Raw genomic sequence first — 13287 nt, forward strand, 5'->3', positions numbered from 1 at the left:
GTGGCCTGTTATAAATTAGTCAGGGGGGATCAGCGGGCATTGGGGGAGTCACTGTTCCCCCAAGCACTGCCAGGAGTGACCAGGAATAACGGTCACAAGCTGGCAGAGGGCAGGTTTAGACTGGATATCAGAAAGCACTACTTCACGGTCAGGGCGGCTAGGATCTGGAACCAGCTTCCAAGAGAAGTGGTGCTGGCTCCTACCCTGGGGGTGTTGAAGAGGAGGTTGGATGAACACCTTGCTGGGGTCGTTTGACCCCAGTATTGTTTCCTGCCATGGCAGGGGGTCGGACTAGATTTCATAGATTTCATAGACATCAGGGCTGGAAGGGACCTTGGGAGGTCATCAAGTCCCTTCCGACCCTAGAAACTATGAAACTATGAGACCCTCCTCAGCTCCTAATCAGCCCCCTCCCCACAGCTGAGCTGGGCTCGTCCCCTCCCACCATGGGCCCCACTTACCTCCGGCTGTGCTGGGGGTGGCGGGGTGCGCCACAGCTGTTGGGGGTCACTGGGAGGGTTCAGGGTGCACCACTCCCTAAGCTTGGTTTTAAAATCTCCATGCTTGGAATTTTTTAAGACCTGGCTAGACAAAGTCTTGGCTGGGATGATCTAGTTGGGGATGGTCCTGCTCTGAGCAGGAAGTTGGACTAGATGACCTCCTGAGGTCCCTTCCAACACTAATTTTCTATGATTCTGAGCAACTTACAAATATGTTCTTAATTCCTCAAACTGGCCATCTGAAATTTGCCCCCACTTGTGAAAATGTTGGCTTGATGGCTGACATTTCTTTTGTTATTTTTGTTAAATAGGGCTTTGCTTTTATGCTTTTTTTCATTTGAGCAACCCCTCTAAATCAGTCCTGGATCTGACATTAGCTTCAAACAGGTCACATAAATGTTGAAGGAAGTTTTATTTTTGACCAGAGAATGCTTTTTAAGTCTTCAAATAAACCATGTCTATAAATGTATGTGAGTCTGCAAGACATAGTCATATTGTATCTTTATTATTACATTTCGCAGCACAGTTAATTCTTAGTCCTTTAACTTGCTTATTTAACCTTTCTTTAACTACTGATAAAGCGCCATCTCCAAGAGCATTTGTCAAGCTAACGGGAAGCCAGAGAAACATGCTCCCTTTTCAACTTCCAGGTGCTTGCTATGCTTTCTTCCCCGTCAGGAAAGAGGCAGAGAAGAGATGCAGACATAGCACATAGGGAGAGCTAAAGCTAGACTGCCTAAATGGTAGAGAAGGAAGAAAACGAATTTGGTTGGTGACTGGAAGTGGGGAGCAGGATCTGAGGACTAGATTTCATGAATTATTGCCCACAGGTTGGATTTTAAGCTTTCACCAGGAGCATTCTTTGCCAGTCAGTGTCTATGCGGGGTAGTCATCTGGCTCCTGTTTGCATCTGAGGGAGCGCACAGATGTTCAGGTTCCTGCTCTGACTCATGGCGCTTTACGTAGAGTTCCATGAGTCAGACGTTCACCTCTTGGGTCTGGGGGGGCTGGGACCTGCCTGCACCAGCTCTGGCCATCAGGCAGGGCCTCTGAGGAGGCTGCCAAACTGCCCCTCTCCCCAGTCCTTCTCACCCCCACCCCCTGCTCCCCCCAGGCTTCAGGGATGTCAGCAGTGGAGGGAGGGGGAGGGGAAGCAGCAATACAGAGCTGCCAGCTACTTTGAATGGCCAGAACTGGCAGGGGGGTGGGGGGGTATGGAATGGAGCCCCCCTCGCCTCATGGGCCCATCCCAACCTGGCTCCCCCCAATACCCCATCCAGGGTAGCTGTGGGGGAGGTCAGGAGGTAAGGGGGCTCCGTTCCACCCCTCGCCCCCAGCTGTGGCTATTTAAAACAGTGGCAGCTGCATGCTACCACTTCCCTTTTCTCTCCTGCTCCCTCCCCTGCTAACAGCCCTAGGGCCCAGCCTGGGCTGGTTCTTACTGGTGCCAGCATCAGCTCAGCCCTGCAAAGTGGGAAAAATTAACCCTAGAGGGAACACAAGTTTGCATAGGTGCTCTGCTTTAGAGCACCTTCATCTAATAGCTCATTTGTCCAGGTTTATCTTTTCTTGCAATTGTGCATTTTAAAAGTGCTCTGCAGCCATGCACATGTGTTAAGTCACAACTGTAGAGCACTTTCAGGGGCCCAATTGCATGAAAAATGTAACTTGTGTAAACACCCTGAGTGCCTCACCATGACTGATACACTTCCCCTCATCATATCTCCATGAGATAGCACATGGCTGTTTTCTGCGTAGTACATATAAGTACTGGGAGCGATTCAGGCCTAGATCCCCCCCAAAATATTTTACAACTAGCTCCCATTGATTTCAACTGGATTGAGGCGCCTAGATATCCATGAGGGCCTACATATATGTTTACCCTGTAGTACAGAATGCTAAGTCATGCTGCCAAGATATAAGTCCTGCCCACTCACTCTCATTCCATGCATATCAAAGCCCATGGCACCATGTTTAAGACCTATGTTTCTAGCATGTTCAAGACCAGAGGCTGGGGCATACCTGGGGTATCCCCATGGCCTCATTTTCAGGGTTTGCGTGTGCTGCATGGGGATAGCTCCCAAGTCCCAGCTCAGCCTCATAACCACTAACTCTATCATCCCTTTCTCTCTTTGCTCTTAGTATGACCTAGAATTTGACCTTTCTGACCAAAGTTGCATCTTGTTTATGGTAGTATGAAGCTAGGAAAACCCCATTTAACATATCGTCATCAGGATAGAGACTAGTTTGACTGAAAAGATAATTTGTCCCCCAATATGAGAAAAAAAAACCCAACCTTGTAAGTGACACAATAGTTATTGTTTGTGCATAGAATTTGAATAGTCATAAACTCTGCAGAAATAAAGTGAGCCAGACTTGCTTTATTTACCAGGCGTCAGTGCTGTGTTACCTCTCAGCTCTGTGTTCTTGGGGAACACTAGCACAGTACGCAGCCTGTCTGACTCACAAAGGACCGCTCCCCCTCCCCCCCAAAAAAACTGATTAGAGGAAAGACTTACAAAAGACAATGAAGATGCATTGGGAGATGCACCTAAATCCCTCCAGACAAGGGTGATAGGAGTGAAGCAACTCCCCTGGACTCATTTACATGGGAGATGGTATAGGAAAGCACCTTCATTAGCATTCAGGATGGAGAAGAGAGATTGCAAGCCAAGGATTGCACTGAACTCTGGGACCAGAGAAGCAGGGGAGCACTGCATGATGGGGAATCCCTGCTCCAAATGCTAATCAACCCACACCTACACACATCCAGCTCAGCATTTATCAGACCAATTCTAGTAAGGACGCCTTTACTGGTACCCGAAAGACCGAATCTGCCTGTCTGTACTGTGAGCTCCCTCAGAGTAATGCCTCCCATAGCCTGGAGTGATCAGTTCCTATTATCCAGCATATGAGCTATTGTTTAACCATAAGCAAAACTAGTGTTCTCCCTTGAGCCATTGTTAGTTCTCTACAAATCCCCTACCCAAGCTCAAGTGTCTGTCCTGGTGCTTGGATCCAAAAGCTGCACCAGTTCCACTCCTTTTCTGCCTGGATTCCTTCCACTGATCATGCAGAGGGCTCTGCCTGTCCGCAAGCTCCAACAGCACCTGGGAACCTCGACTAGTTCAAACTTTGCTGAGTGGTGAGACCCCAACACTTTTTCTTTCTCTCTCTCTGACTCCAGGAACCTGACTTTTGTTCTCTTACTCCAGGCACAGCTTTCTAAATTGGACTTTTGCTGATCCAGGCTCAAAGGACTGGGGCTGGTGTGCAGTGTTAGGCCTCAGCTGGGAAAGGTAAGGCCAGGGTCAGACAGCCTGGCCTGGGGTTAAGGACCAAGAAGGCTGAGGGCTGGGATAGGGATATAGCCACCATGTGAGGGCCAGGGGTGCAGAGAGCAAAGGCTGGGGCTGGAGCAGGCTTAAATAGAGAGGGCCAAAGCCTGGGGAGGGATTAGGGCAGGGACCCCACAAGCTGATGGGAGCATGATAGATGGGCCAGAGGGCCCAGTGGACAACTTAAAGTAACATCTGCGAGGCATGGCTGTAAGGATGGAAGGAGCCACAAATAGCCCTTAAGGAAGTGGATTCCCTGAGGCACTGATAGAGCCATGAGGGGCCCCCACGTAAGGCTTGAAGAACTGAGCTGGGGATCAGCTTGGTATGGGAGGGACCCATTGGCCAAAGCAGGGTAGGGTTTGCTCTGGGACCCTGTGGCAGTCTCCCTTCTACACCAAAAAAACAATTCCACCAAGGCATGGCAGGAAAGAGGAAAAAGGAGAGTGCCCTGAGGAGCCAGAGTGGGGCAGGCGCCATGTGCCCACCAGGGAACATCACAGCTGCCCTGGGGTCCAGTCCTGCTACACCCCAGAGATGCTGGAGTCATGTGTGCTGAAATTAGCACTTAGCTTTGGTGACTATTTCAAGGATTTTAATTCAATTTTCCACTTTAAAAAAACCTGTTTAAGCCATGAGACTGCCAGAGCTGGTGGTTGTTTGGAGACTAGCTGCAACCTACAGGAAAAAGCTCTCAATGTTTACCCCCACTTCCTCTCAAAAAATACCCATGAACATGAAAAGTGACCCATCCTTCATTATACTGGAGTAAAGTGTAATCAGTCAAGCTCACCAAGGCAATACAAATTCAGTTGTTCTCCCCTTTGGTGGCTCTTTTGTCTTACTTGCAGATGCCCTAGGGCTAGAAATGGAGTGGAGGCAGCTGGAATCATATTGCAGCAATGTAGAAAGTGAATCCATCCCCTTCTGCCTCTCCCACTAAAACAAGGTGTTCACTTAGATGGGAAATGGGGTGGAGCAAGCAGCATATCAGTGACACAGAGTAGCTTGTTTTTTGTTGAATTCCATACTTGCACCACTGGCAGGATTAGGGCTACTAGTATCCCAAGAATAATATTCTGTGCACATGTGTGTGTCACCCCCCCCTCCCACACAGTTCTGAAATAGGTAGGGCAAATGCAGGCAATATTTCACCCAATTAAAGGGGCATCATTTCATGTGTAATTTATGCACTGGAATTACCCATGCAAAAGGATTAAGTGTGCACCTAAATTTACCTATTTTTGCCTTTGGTGTTGCTGTGGTTGTACAGCCAAAATGGCTGTAAATCCAACTCCAGTTGTGTGGGATTTAAAATCATGACTTCAATGGTCTTTGGATGAATCCTTTAGGCTCAGACCCTCGAAGGTATTTCCACAGGTTCGGTGGGAGTTAGTGCACCTTAAAGTTATGTATGTGCTTATATCAGGGTGAAGTTACATGTTACATTTAGACCATACTAAAGGCATTTAAAACATGAGCACCTGCACACTGAAGCTCATTAGCTCATGCTAAATGCCCTTAGAACATCTCAAAGTTAAACCAGTTCAAGTGAGGGGTAACTCTGGGGCATGCTACCTAGCTCACATTACGGTAAATTTAAGCTGTTCCATGGAGATAAAATGAGCAATTTTCAGTCCTCTGGTGATCCAGGATGCATTGATCCTAGCTGCTCCCACTCTCCAACCCAGAGCGACATAAAGCCCAGATGTCCTGGCTCCTAGACATGCCTTGGTTCACCAGGCTTTTTAATGGCAAACTAAACCTGTGTAGGAGAGAAATGGTTTTAACCCTTATGTGATTGCTCACAACACATTCTAACTTTTACACTGCTTAACATGCTGCAGATTTAGTGTAATCCAAGTGTAATGTGTAACTTCACCCTTATTGTCTAAGCATCATGATCAGCTTCTCATCTGATATTGAGCTAGGGCTGCTTAATTTGCCCAGTTGGGGACACGGCTTGTCACTCAGGGTGGGCTCTGAGAGGGGTTAAACTTCTGGTAGGAACAGTCCCTTCTGAAGCAGCTCAGGGCCCAAGAAGAACATGCCCAATTCTGCACCATCAAAAGGAAGAAGCATGTGCCTGACCTGCCCTATTGGCCTGTATGGAAGGGGCATAACACCTTGGCTGTGCCTTTTCTCTGATGTTGTTGGGGTGGTAACCCCTGTACAATGCCAGGCAGCAGCCCTCTGACTCCGCACAAGGACAGCAATAGTGGCTGGCCCATATTCATGAGGAAGGTGATGTTCCTGAGTTCATCCTCTTCCTGTGAGCATCCCTGGTTGGCAAGAGAGGTGTTAATTGAACTGCAGCTGTTGTTGAGACCTTGTAGCCACAGAAGTGAACATGCACTTGGGAGCTAAGAATCTAGGACACCAGAGTAGCTGCCCCATGCGGATACTCCATTTGGAAGAGCCTTTTTGTTACATTAGCTGCTGTGAACAGTTCAAGGAAATGGAATGGAAGTAAATTGCTGTTTCTCTGATTTTGATTGCTTGCTTTTCTGAATTATGGGTCACCAATTGCAGTGCTTCACTGAGCAGTGATACTATAGACACTTCCAAAGGATGTTCTCCGGAGCAATAGTAATAGAGTAAATGCTTTGCCCTTTTTCAGCTCTTTCCACTGGAACATTCACACATGTTAGAGGCCTCCGCACCCCCTCTGAAATAGGGCAATAGGAGCAGCAGCTGCAGCCGTTTTACATAAGGCTCAGAGAGGTCAGTTGATTTGCCCAGATGTCACCCTCTGTAGCAAAGTGAGGAACAGAACTTGGACTTCTTGATCCCCAGTCCTAGCTGTTTGCAGCATTTGTTAGAAAAATCCCCGTGAGGCAGGGGATGGTTCTCAGTCACGTCCCATTGAATTCAAGGCAGTGGAGGGAGTGGGGGGAGTGGCTGTGGCACTGGAGAGATGCTCAGGGCAAAATTTTCTGCCAAGGTTTTCCAGAAAGGTTAATCTGAAATGGGAGGACACCAGAGCCAATCCTGAGCCTTTGTTTTTCTTCGGAGGATGGGAATCATCTGATCACACTTTACCTGAGTAGTAGGCATCTATCTCGTGAGACAATAGAATTACAGAGTGAGACATCAGCCCACTGAACATAAGCCTTGCTTGAAAGATAAAGCAAAGCTGGAGTGACTTCACCAGGATGCAGATGCCTGGGCATTGTATATGGAAACACTGAGCTGACCCACACATCAGTGTACCCCTCTCAGCCTTGCTGGTTTAATCAAAAAGAAAGACACGTGCCAATGCATTTGCAACCAGCTTGGCTGCAGAAGGTTCTGGAGCAAAGGAGATTAGAGGCAGAGAAAACACTGAGGAAGAGCTGTATGAGCTGGCCCAAACTGAATAATTTCCCCAGCCCAGTGTGCAGGGAACCATAGCTGCCACCTAGCTGTAATTAGGGAAGTAATTTTGTCATGGCAATCACAAAGATCACAGAAAGTATGAATCTAAAGGAACTCTATGATTCACGGGATACACTGAGACAATTGGTCAGGGGGAGAATATACTGGTGCGTGGGAGATGTACTCCAGCTAAGGTTATCAACCTGTAGAAGAGAACAAGGGTAATAGCACTTCAAACTATACCATTAAGTCAATGATCCACACTAGAGATCTTCATTTAGGTAAGATTGTTGTTTTGATGTAACCATGCAACCAGACATGGCAACCTTTTTTTAAAACTGCAACTGCTGTGAATTTTATTTAAAATGAATATGGCAAAATAATAGCCTTATTGCTAATGAATTATTTCGGGCTGGACTGTTCCTCTACAGTAGAGATCTCTGGAGGTGGATGTGCTCAGTCACACTTCCCTACACAAAATGCTGGGAAAGATGGTGCTACGGTCAAGCATAGTCACTCCTTGTGCTTTCCAGTGAGGAGGATCATCTGCAGCAGCTGTCACAGGTCTTGTGCAGAGTTGGGAGTCAGCACCATCGCTCATCTATTCCACTCCCTTTAAGCTGGTGCTTGTTTCTGAGGTCATACACAGGGATTGGTCCCTAAACAGTCTGAGTGTAAGGACAGCAACTATATTAGGCTTTCTCATAGGATGCACAAGCACATGCATCCTATCCCATACACCTGCAGTGTCTGTTCAGGCTTCATACACTTCTCCAGCTAGTTGGCTACCAAGTGACACCATAGCACAAGACAGTGGGGTTGAGGCTAAGGTCATGCACTCAAAATATATTTGAACAGATTCAGGAATTATAATAAAATCATAGAGATGTAGGGCTGGAAGGGAACTCCAGAGGTCATCTAGTCTAACCCCTGCCTGAGGCAGGATCATCCCTAGCTAAATCATCCTATACAAACCATAATTTAAACTTTACATAGGACTACCCTCAACCCTGACACAACACAGACCTGACAACCTAACTTGCCACAGGAAAAGCAGGGACCCACAGCAGCTGATGTCCTGCTTCCATGAAATGTGGTCAGTACAGCTAGGGATAGACATTCAAAAATCCTGAGCCTGAATTGATTCAATCTTTGCAGGTTAGTCTAACCTGGCTAGGCTGAACCAGTTTGTAACTGGACAGACGTTCTCTCTGGATTGAGGAAATTCAGGCACATGCCTGCAGTGGCTCAGGTTAGAAGCCAGGGGGTGCTAAAGCAGCCCTCCCTTCCCTTTTACAGTGCTGAGCTGAGGGGGGGTGTGGCCAGGCCCCAGCAAGACCTCTGATGATAAAGGAGGTCTGCCTGCACCATCCCAGGCTTTTCCCCACTTGCTGCTCAAGGGGAGGGTGTGTTGCCAGCCCCAAACCCCCTGCTAGCACTCTGAGGCAAGGGGAAGGGGGTGTGCAGTGCATGTATCTGTTGATATGGAGCTTTTCAATCTCCCTCCCTGCTTCTTTCTACTGTCTGCAGCAAACTGACAGGTGAGCAACCCAGCAGAGGCCTGGTAAGTGTTTATCACCCAATCAGCAAAACAATAGCCTCGCTCCATTACTTCAAACTCTTCTTAAACAGCTTACCAGCTGACCTGTTGATTAGCTTCAAATAGCTCTAAGTGGTCACTGTTTTGTCTGCCTGCCCCAGTGAAACCAGAGACACACACACACACATCTGCATTAGCTAGCATACCACATGGCTGGTGTCCCTGCTGTGGGAGATGGGAGGGAGGGAGGCGGGATTTCCTGCTTCAGCACTGAGCAGCAAGAGGCGGTAGGGCAGGGGGAAGCCAAGCAGACCCTGCTGTGCCTGAAAGTCTCTTCTGGAGCTCCAGCCAGGAAGCAGAGGGGAGGGGCCAGCCCTGCTGTGGAGTAGAGATCCCTGCCCAGCCCATGGAGCATGCTGGGATACTGGGGGTTTATCTTAAACTAGCAAGGGGTCTTGGACAGACATTGCATAGACCAGTTTGAGACAAATCAGTTAAGTCTGATACTGCATTCAACCAGGTTTATCTCAAACTGGTTTCAGTCCTTTTCAAACTAGTTTATATGCACTGAACATCTGTTCTGTTGCAGGTTTAAACCAGTTTCTGATCACTTAAACCAGTTTATGTGTAATGCCTATCCCTAACCTATATGCTCAGGAGTTCCAAGGTAGAGGGATGCAGGTCAGTGAAAATGCAAATGTGTGGCAGTATGGGTCAGAGGGGGTAAAAGACAATGGGTGAAGTGAAGTTTGTAGGCATGTCTGTGAAAGGTGTTTCACTTCACTTTATCAACCTACTAGATAAAAAAATCATAGACTAAATATAGACATTGAACATTATGGCACGTTATAACCTGCCTGGCATCTGATACCCCAGGTAACCTCTACAATTTACCAGCTACATTCTATTTCCAGGTCACCATTTCTTTCCCCACCCACCTCCTGTCTCTCACCCCCTTTGACCCTCAATGCCACACATCGCATTTTCACTGACCTGCATTCTTGTATACTGGCTTTTTTATCATCCAGGAAAAGCACAAAACAACTGCAGATGCTCCCTCTCCCTGAAGAAGGGTGTTTGTACCCAAAAGCTTGCAAAGAGGAATTTTCCCAACTGTTTTAGTTGGTCTAATAAAAGAGATCAAATTTACCCTACAAACCTTGTCTGCCTATGTCCTTAGACCAACACGGCTACAACCAACACCCCAGAAACATACTAATTATTTTTTATTTTATTTATAATATAAAAAATGTTCAAGTGTTAAACAGTCAAGAGTTCTGACATTCAGACAATCCAGAGCAAATTTTTACAATCATCTTATGACAAATTAGCAGAGTTTCTATCTGACCCCATTGTGGGTGAGGAATAGAGGGTTTAGTTACTTTATTGCTAAAAGTTAAATGAAATACACTGTCAATTGTTGTATTATCTTCTCAGTCACAGCTTCACCATGCATCCAATCTACAGTATCTGAAATGCAAAGGACATGCAGAAGTAAAAATATAAAATGAAAAGAATCAGGCTATGATGTAAACAGGATTGCTGCAGAGAACGAAAAGGAGAGAGGGGCACTTTCACATGTGAATATTCTGCTGCCTGCACACACAGTACTGTCCTTTTTGATCCAGTAGCCAGGGCTGCCCCAGGCTCTGAAACATGACATCCATCTTTCATAGCAAGTTATGTAACACTGGGACATTACAAAAAAACTTTCTTTACAATATACAGCACACTGATACAGAAGAATCCACTTAATGGGTTTCCTGATGAATTACCAGCCTGCTTCACTGGCCAGAGGGGAAGGATCATGGCAATGTATTGCAATGACTTTAAACAGAGATTAATGGCACACACAGTTCTTTTAAATTGCATGCCTGGTTGGAGGGGGTGCAGCTCAATGAGATAGTTTGTAGGGGTGAATTGATGGTTGTGCTGCCATTAGCTTCCTGAAGAAAGGGCCTTTTGTTCTACTACCTTGCACTGTTATAGCCAGGATTTGACTCTGTCTGAGTTTCACATTGTTTGCTGAAAATGCAATGCTGCCTTTGAAAGCAATTTGCCAAACAAGAGTACTTATTTGCAATTGCTGCAATGGACTGTTTCCCTCCCAAGTGGGGTCTATGCCAGTGATGTGGATTCTACCATATGTAAATAGATAATATTTTACCACGTTCATTTTAATGTTTTATTTGACTACAACTTCACAAAACTGTGCCAAAATGATCCAGTTTTACTTCAGACCCCACACAGTAACGTTTAGGAGGTTGACAGATATATTGTAAGGGCTGTTGCTACTGTATGCTTTTTTCTCTTCCTACCTGTGTTGCAAAAAGAAATGTTATTTCTGCATTCCCGTATGTATAGAATTTTTCCTGAAATAAGCAAAAATACACGTATTTTACAGGGCAAGACAGATTCCCCTTAGGAGGTATTTATGAAAACATACATACATGTGTCCTTTGTGTGTGTGTTTTAACACTACTGGAAAGAACTAGATCACTAACATCCAGAGATGGGGCAAAGTGGAGGGTGCTGTTTTTATCTTTTTCAAATGAGAAAGCGCCCTTAAAATGGTAATTTGTCCAAATGAAAACCTATGATCTTACGAATGCTACTGAAACATAATCCTCAGCATGGACTCCAGCGTTAGCATACAGCAAAAAGGCACCACGATATTTTTATTTTCTATTTTTAAGTAGTCAAAAATTGGCCCACTTTTTTATTTTGTTTTTGTTTGTTTGTGTTTTTTTTGGAAGCTGTAAATCAAGACATTACATATAAATAGAGATTCCCTATAAAAAAAGTCTTTGCTGTTAGCTGTTATAAGACAACTTTGCTAAAATGAAAATAAAACATTTTATTTCTTATATTTTTTCCTCTTTTATATAAAATAAAAATATTTTTTCTCCTTTTTGATACTGCTCTGTTTGGGGGGGTGTGAGTTTGTGCAGCTTCTAGTGAGGTGTTGAGTCTGGTTTGGGTCTTGTGTGTGGCAAGCTGCCCGCCCCATACGTGCTGTGTCTCTCGAAGGAATAGTAAGTCCTGCTGTCACCTGGTCGATACAGCGGGGGGGAATCTGTGTTCATTACATCAGTGTTCTGAATGCTTAAGAACGGGGTGCTCTCTGCCACCATCTCCTCATCGGATTCGCTGTAAGAGGCACTGCTCACTGAGAAGGAGTCTCTGACCATTTTAGCTCTGTGTGAGATGTGCCCATTCAGTCTAGATTTTTTCCACCGCCTGTTGCTGCTGGCTGTTTTCTTTGGTTGTTCTAGTGCTGTGATGTATTCCTGTGTCGTCTCATATTCATCATCCTCCGTGATGCGGAAGGGGCTTGAAGGCAGACTCCCCATGCTGTCGTTTAAGTAGCTCTTCCTTTGGTAGTAACTGTCATACCGCTGCATATCCTGGAAGGGGACTTGATACCTTCGCAGTAAAGGCTGCTGCTCCTCCACACGGAAGCTGATGGGTGCCGCAGGGGGCAGGGAAACAGCATGAGCAGAGTTGGGGGAGGTGATCTCAAAAGTAGGTACCTGGGCAGCAATCGAGTAATGGAAGTCGACAGGTGACAGTCGAGCTGGTGTTGTTAGAGCAGACACGTATCTGAAAGAAGAAACAAGTGCATTTGGATCCTCATTAACACACAAGGCTATTCAGAGAGAGTCCTGTTCCACTGACCACCTAGAGTGCAGGCCACCATGGCCAAGCAGTCAATACTGATCACCCTCCCACACTCTGTCTTAACTTCCACCCCAAAAAACGAAATCCTGAGGTAGTTCACAGACTTTGGAGCCTACTTTCAAACATGTTTTTTATGTCTTAATTATTCATCAGATTTCTTTACTGTCTTTCCCAAGTTGGCTTAAGATAGCTTACAATAGAAGACAAACACACCACAAGAGACGAAACAAAAAATGACTCCCCAGATGTCATCTCAAAACTTTAAAACCTCACCCGCACCTCACCCCACCCACTTCTGCTTCCTTGCCAACCAACACGGACAACAAAGCTTCTGGCTTATCCCAACCATGCTTTGCAACCCTACCAGCCCCCATTCACTTCTAGGTATTGAAAACCTCCTCCAACTTCCTCTCCCCTCCCCAAACCCATCCGGTAGTGTAACTAGGGTCAGTGAGCATGGCACCATCCCCAAGCACTGATCTGAAGGGAAGTCTTCACAGTGGCTACCACAGCATGGGGATTTTGTGCAGTGGCGGCAGCAGCAGATTTGGTGCAGGTATTTTATGTGCTGGCAGCAGCAGCTTGGTTCCTCTTTGCCCTTCCTGCTCTCCAGTGCTTGGCAGCCTCCCTTCCCCATCTTGTCCTCCACAGGTGCTGAAAATGTTAGTCCCACTTCTGTGCCCACCCACTCCCAGTCCCTTGCCTCTCATGAAAGGGAGACCCCTCCATTTCCCCTCAATGTCCCTCCCAACACCACATCCCCTGTTCCACAGAGGGGCTCTGGCTGTCCCCATAAACCCACTGTTGTAATTATTTTGCACTTGCTAAGTGCTATAGGTGGCCATGTTCGCATGTGTTTAGTGTTTATGTA

At 46.4% G+C, this 13287-nt stretch overlaps 1 protein-coding gene across 4 annotated transcripts in view; it reads right to left on the reverse strand.

The window, feature by feature from the left end:
• Positions 1-9948: 9948 nt before the first annotated feature.
• NRG2 (neuregulin 2) overlaps positions 9949-13287 on the reverse strand; it is a 333882-nt gene continuing 330543 nt past the window's right edge. For all 4 annotated transcript variants that reach the window (XM_019534785.1, XM_019534788.1, XM_019534787.1 and 1 more), the window contains one exon: positions 9949-12338. In XM_019534785.1, the coding sequence (XP_019390330.1) occupies positions 11690-12338 (649 nt within the window). In that variant the 3' untranslated portion in view covers positions 9949-11689. The remainder of the gene's footprint in view (positions 12339-13287) is intronic.

Source organism: Crocodylus porosus, unplaced genomic scaffold, assembly GCF_001723895.1.
Source record: "Crocodylus porosus isolate Cpor-Errol unplaced genomic scaffold, CroPor_comp1, whole genome shotgun sequence".
In the NCBI taxonomy this organism is placed as follows: domain Eukaryota; kingdom Metazoa; phylum Chordata; order Crocodylia; family Crocodylidae; genus Crocodylus; species Crocodylus porosus.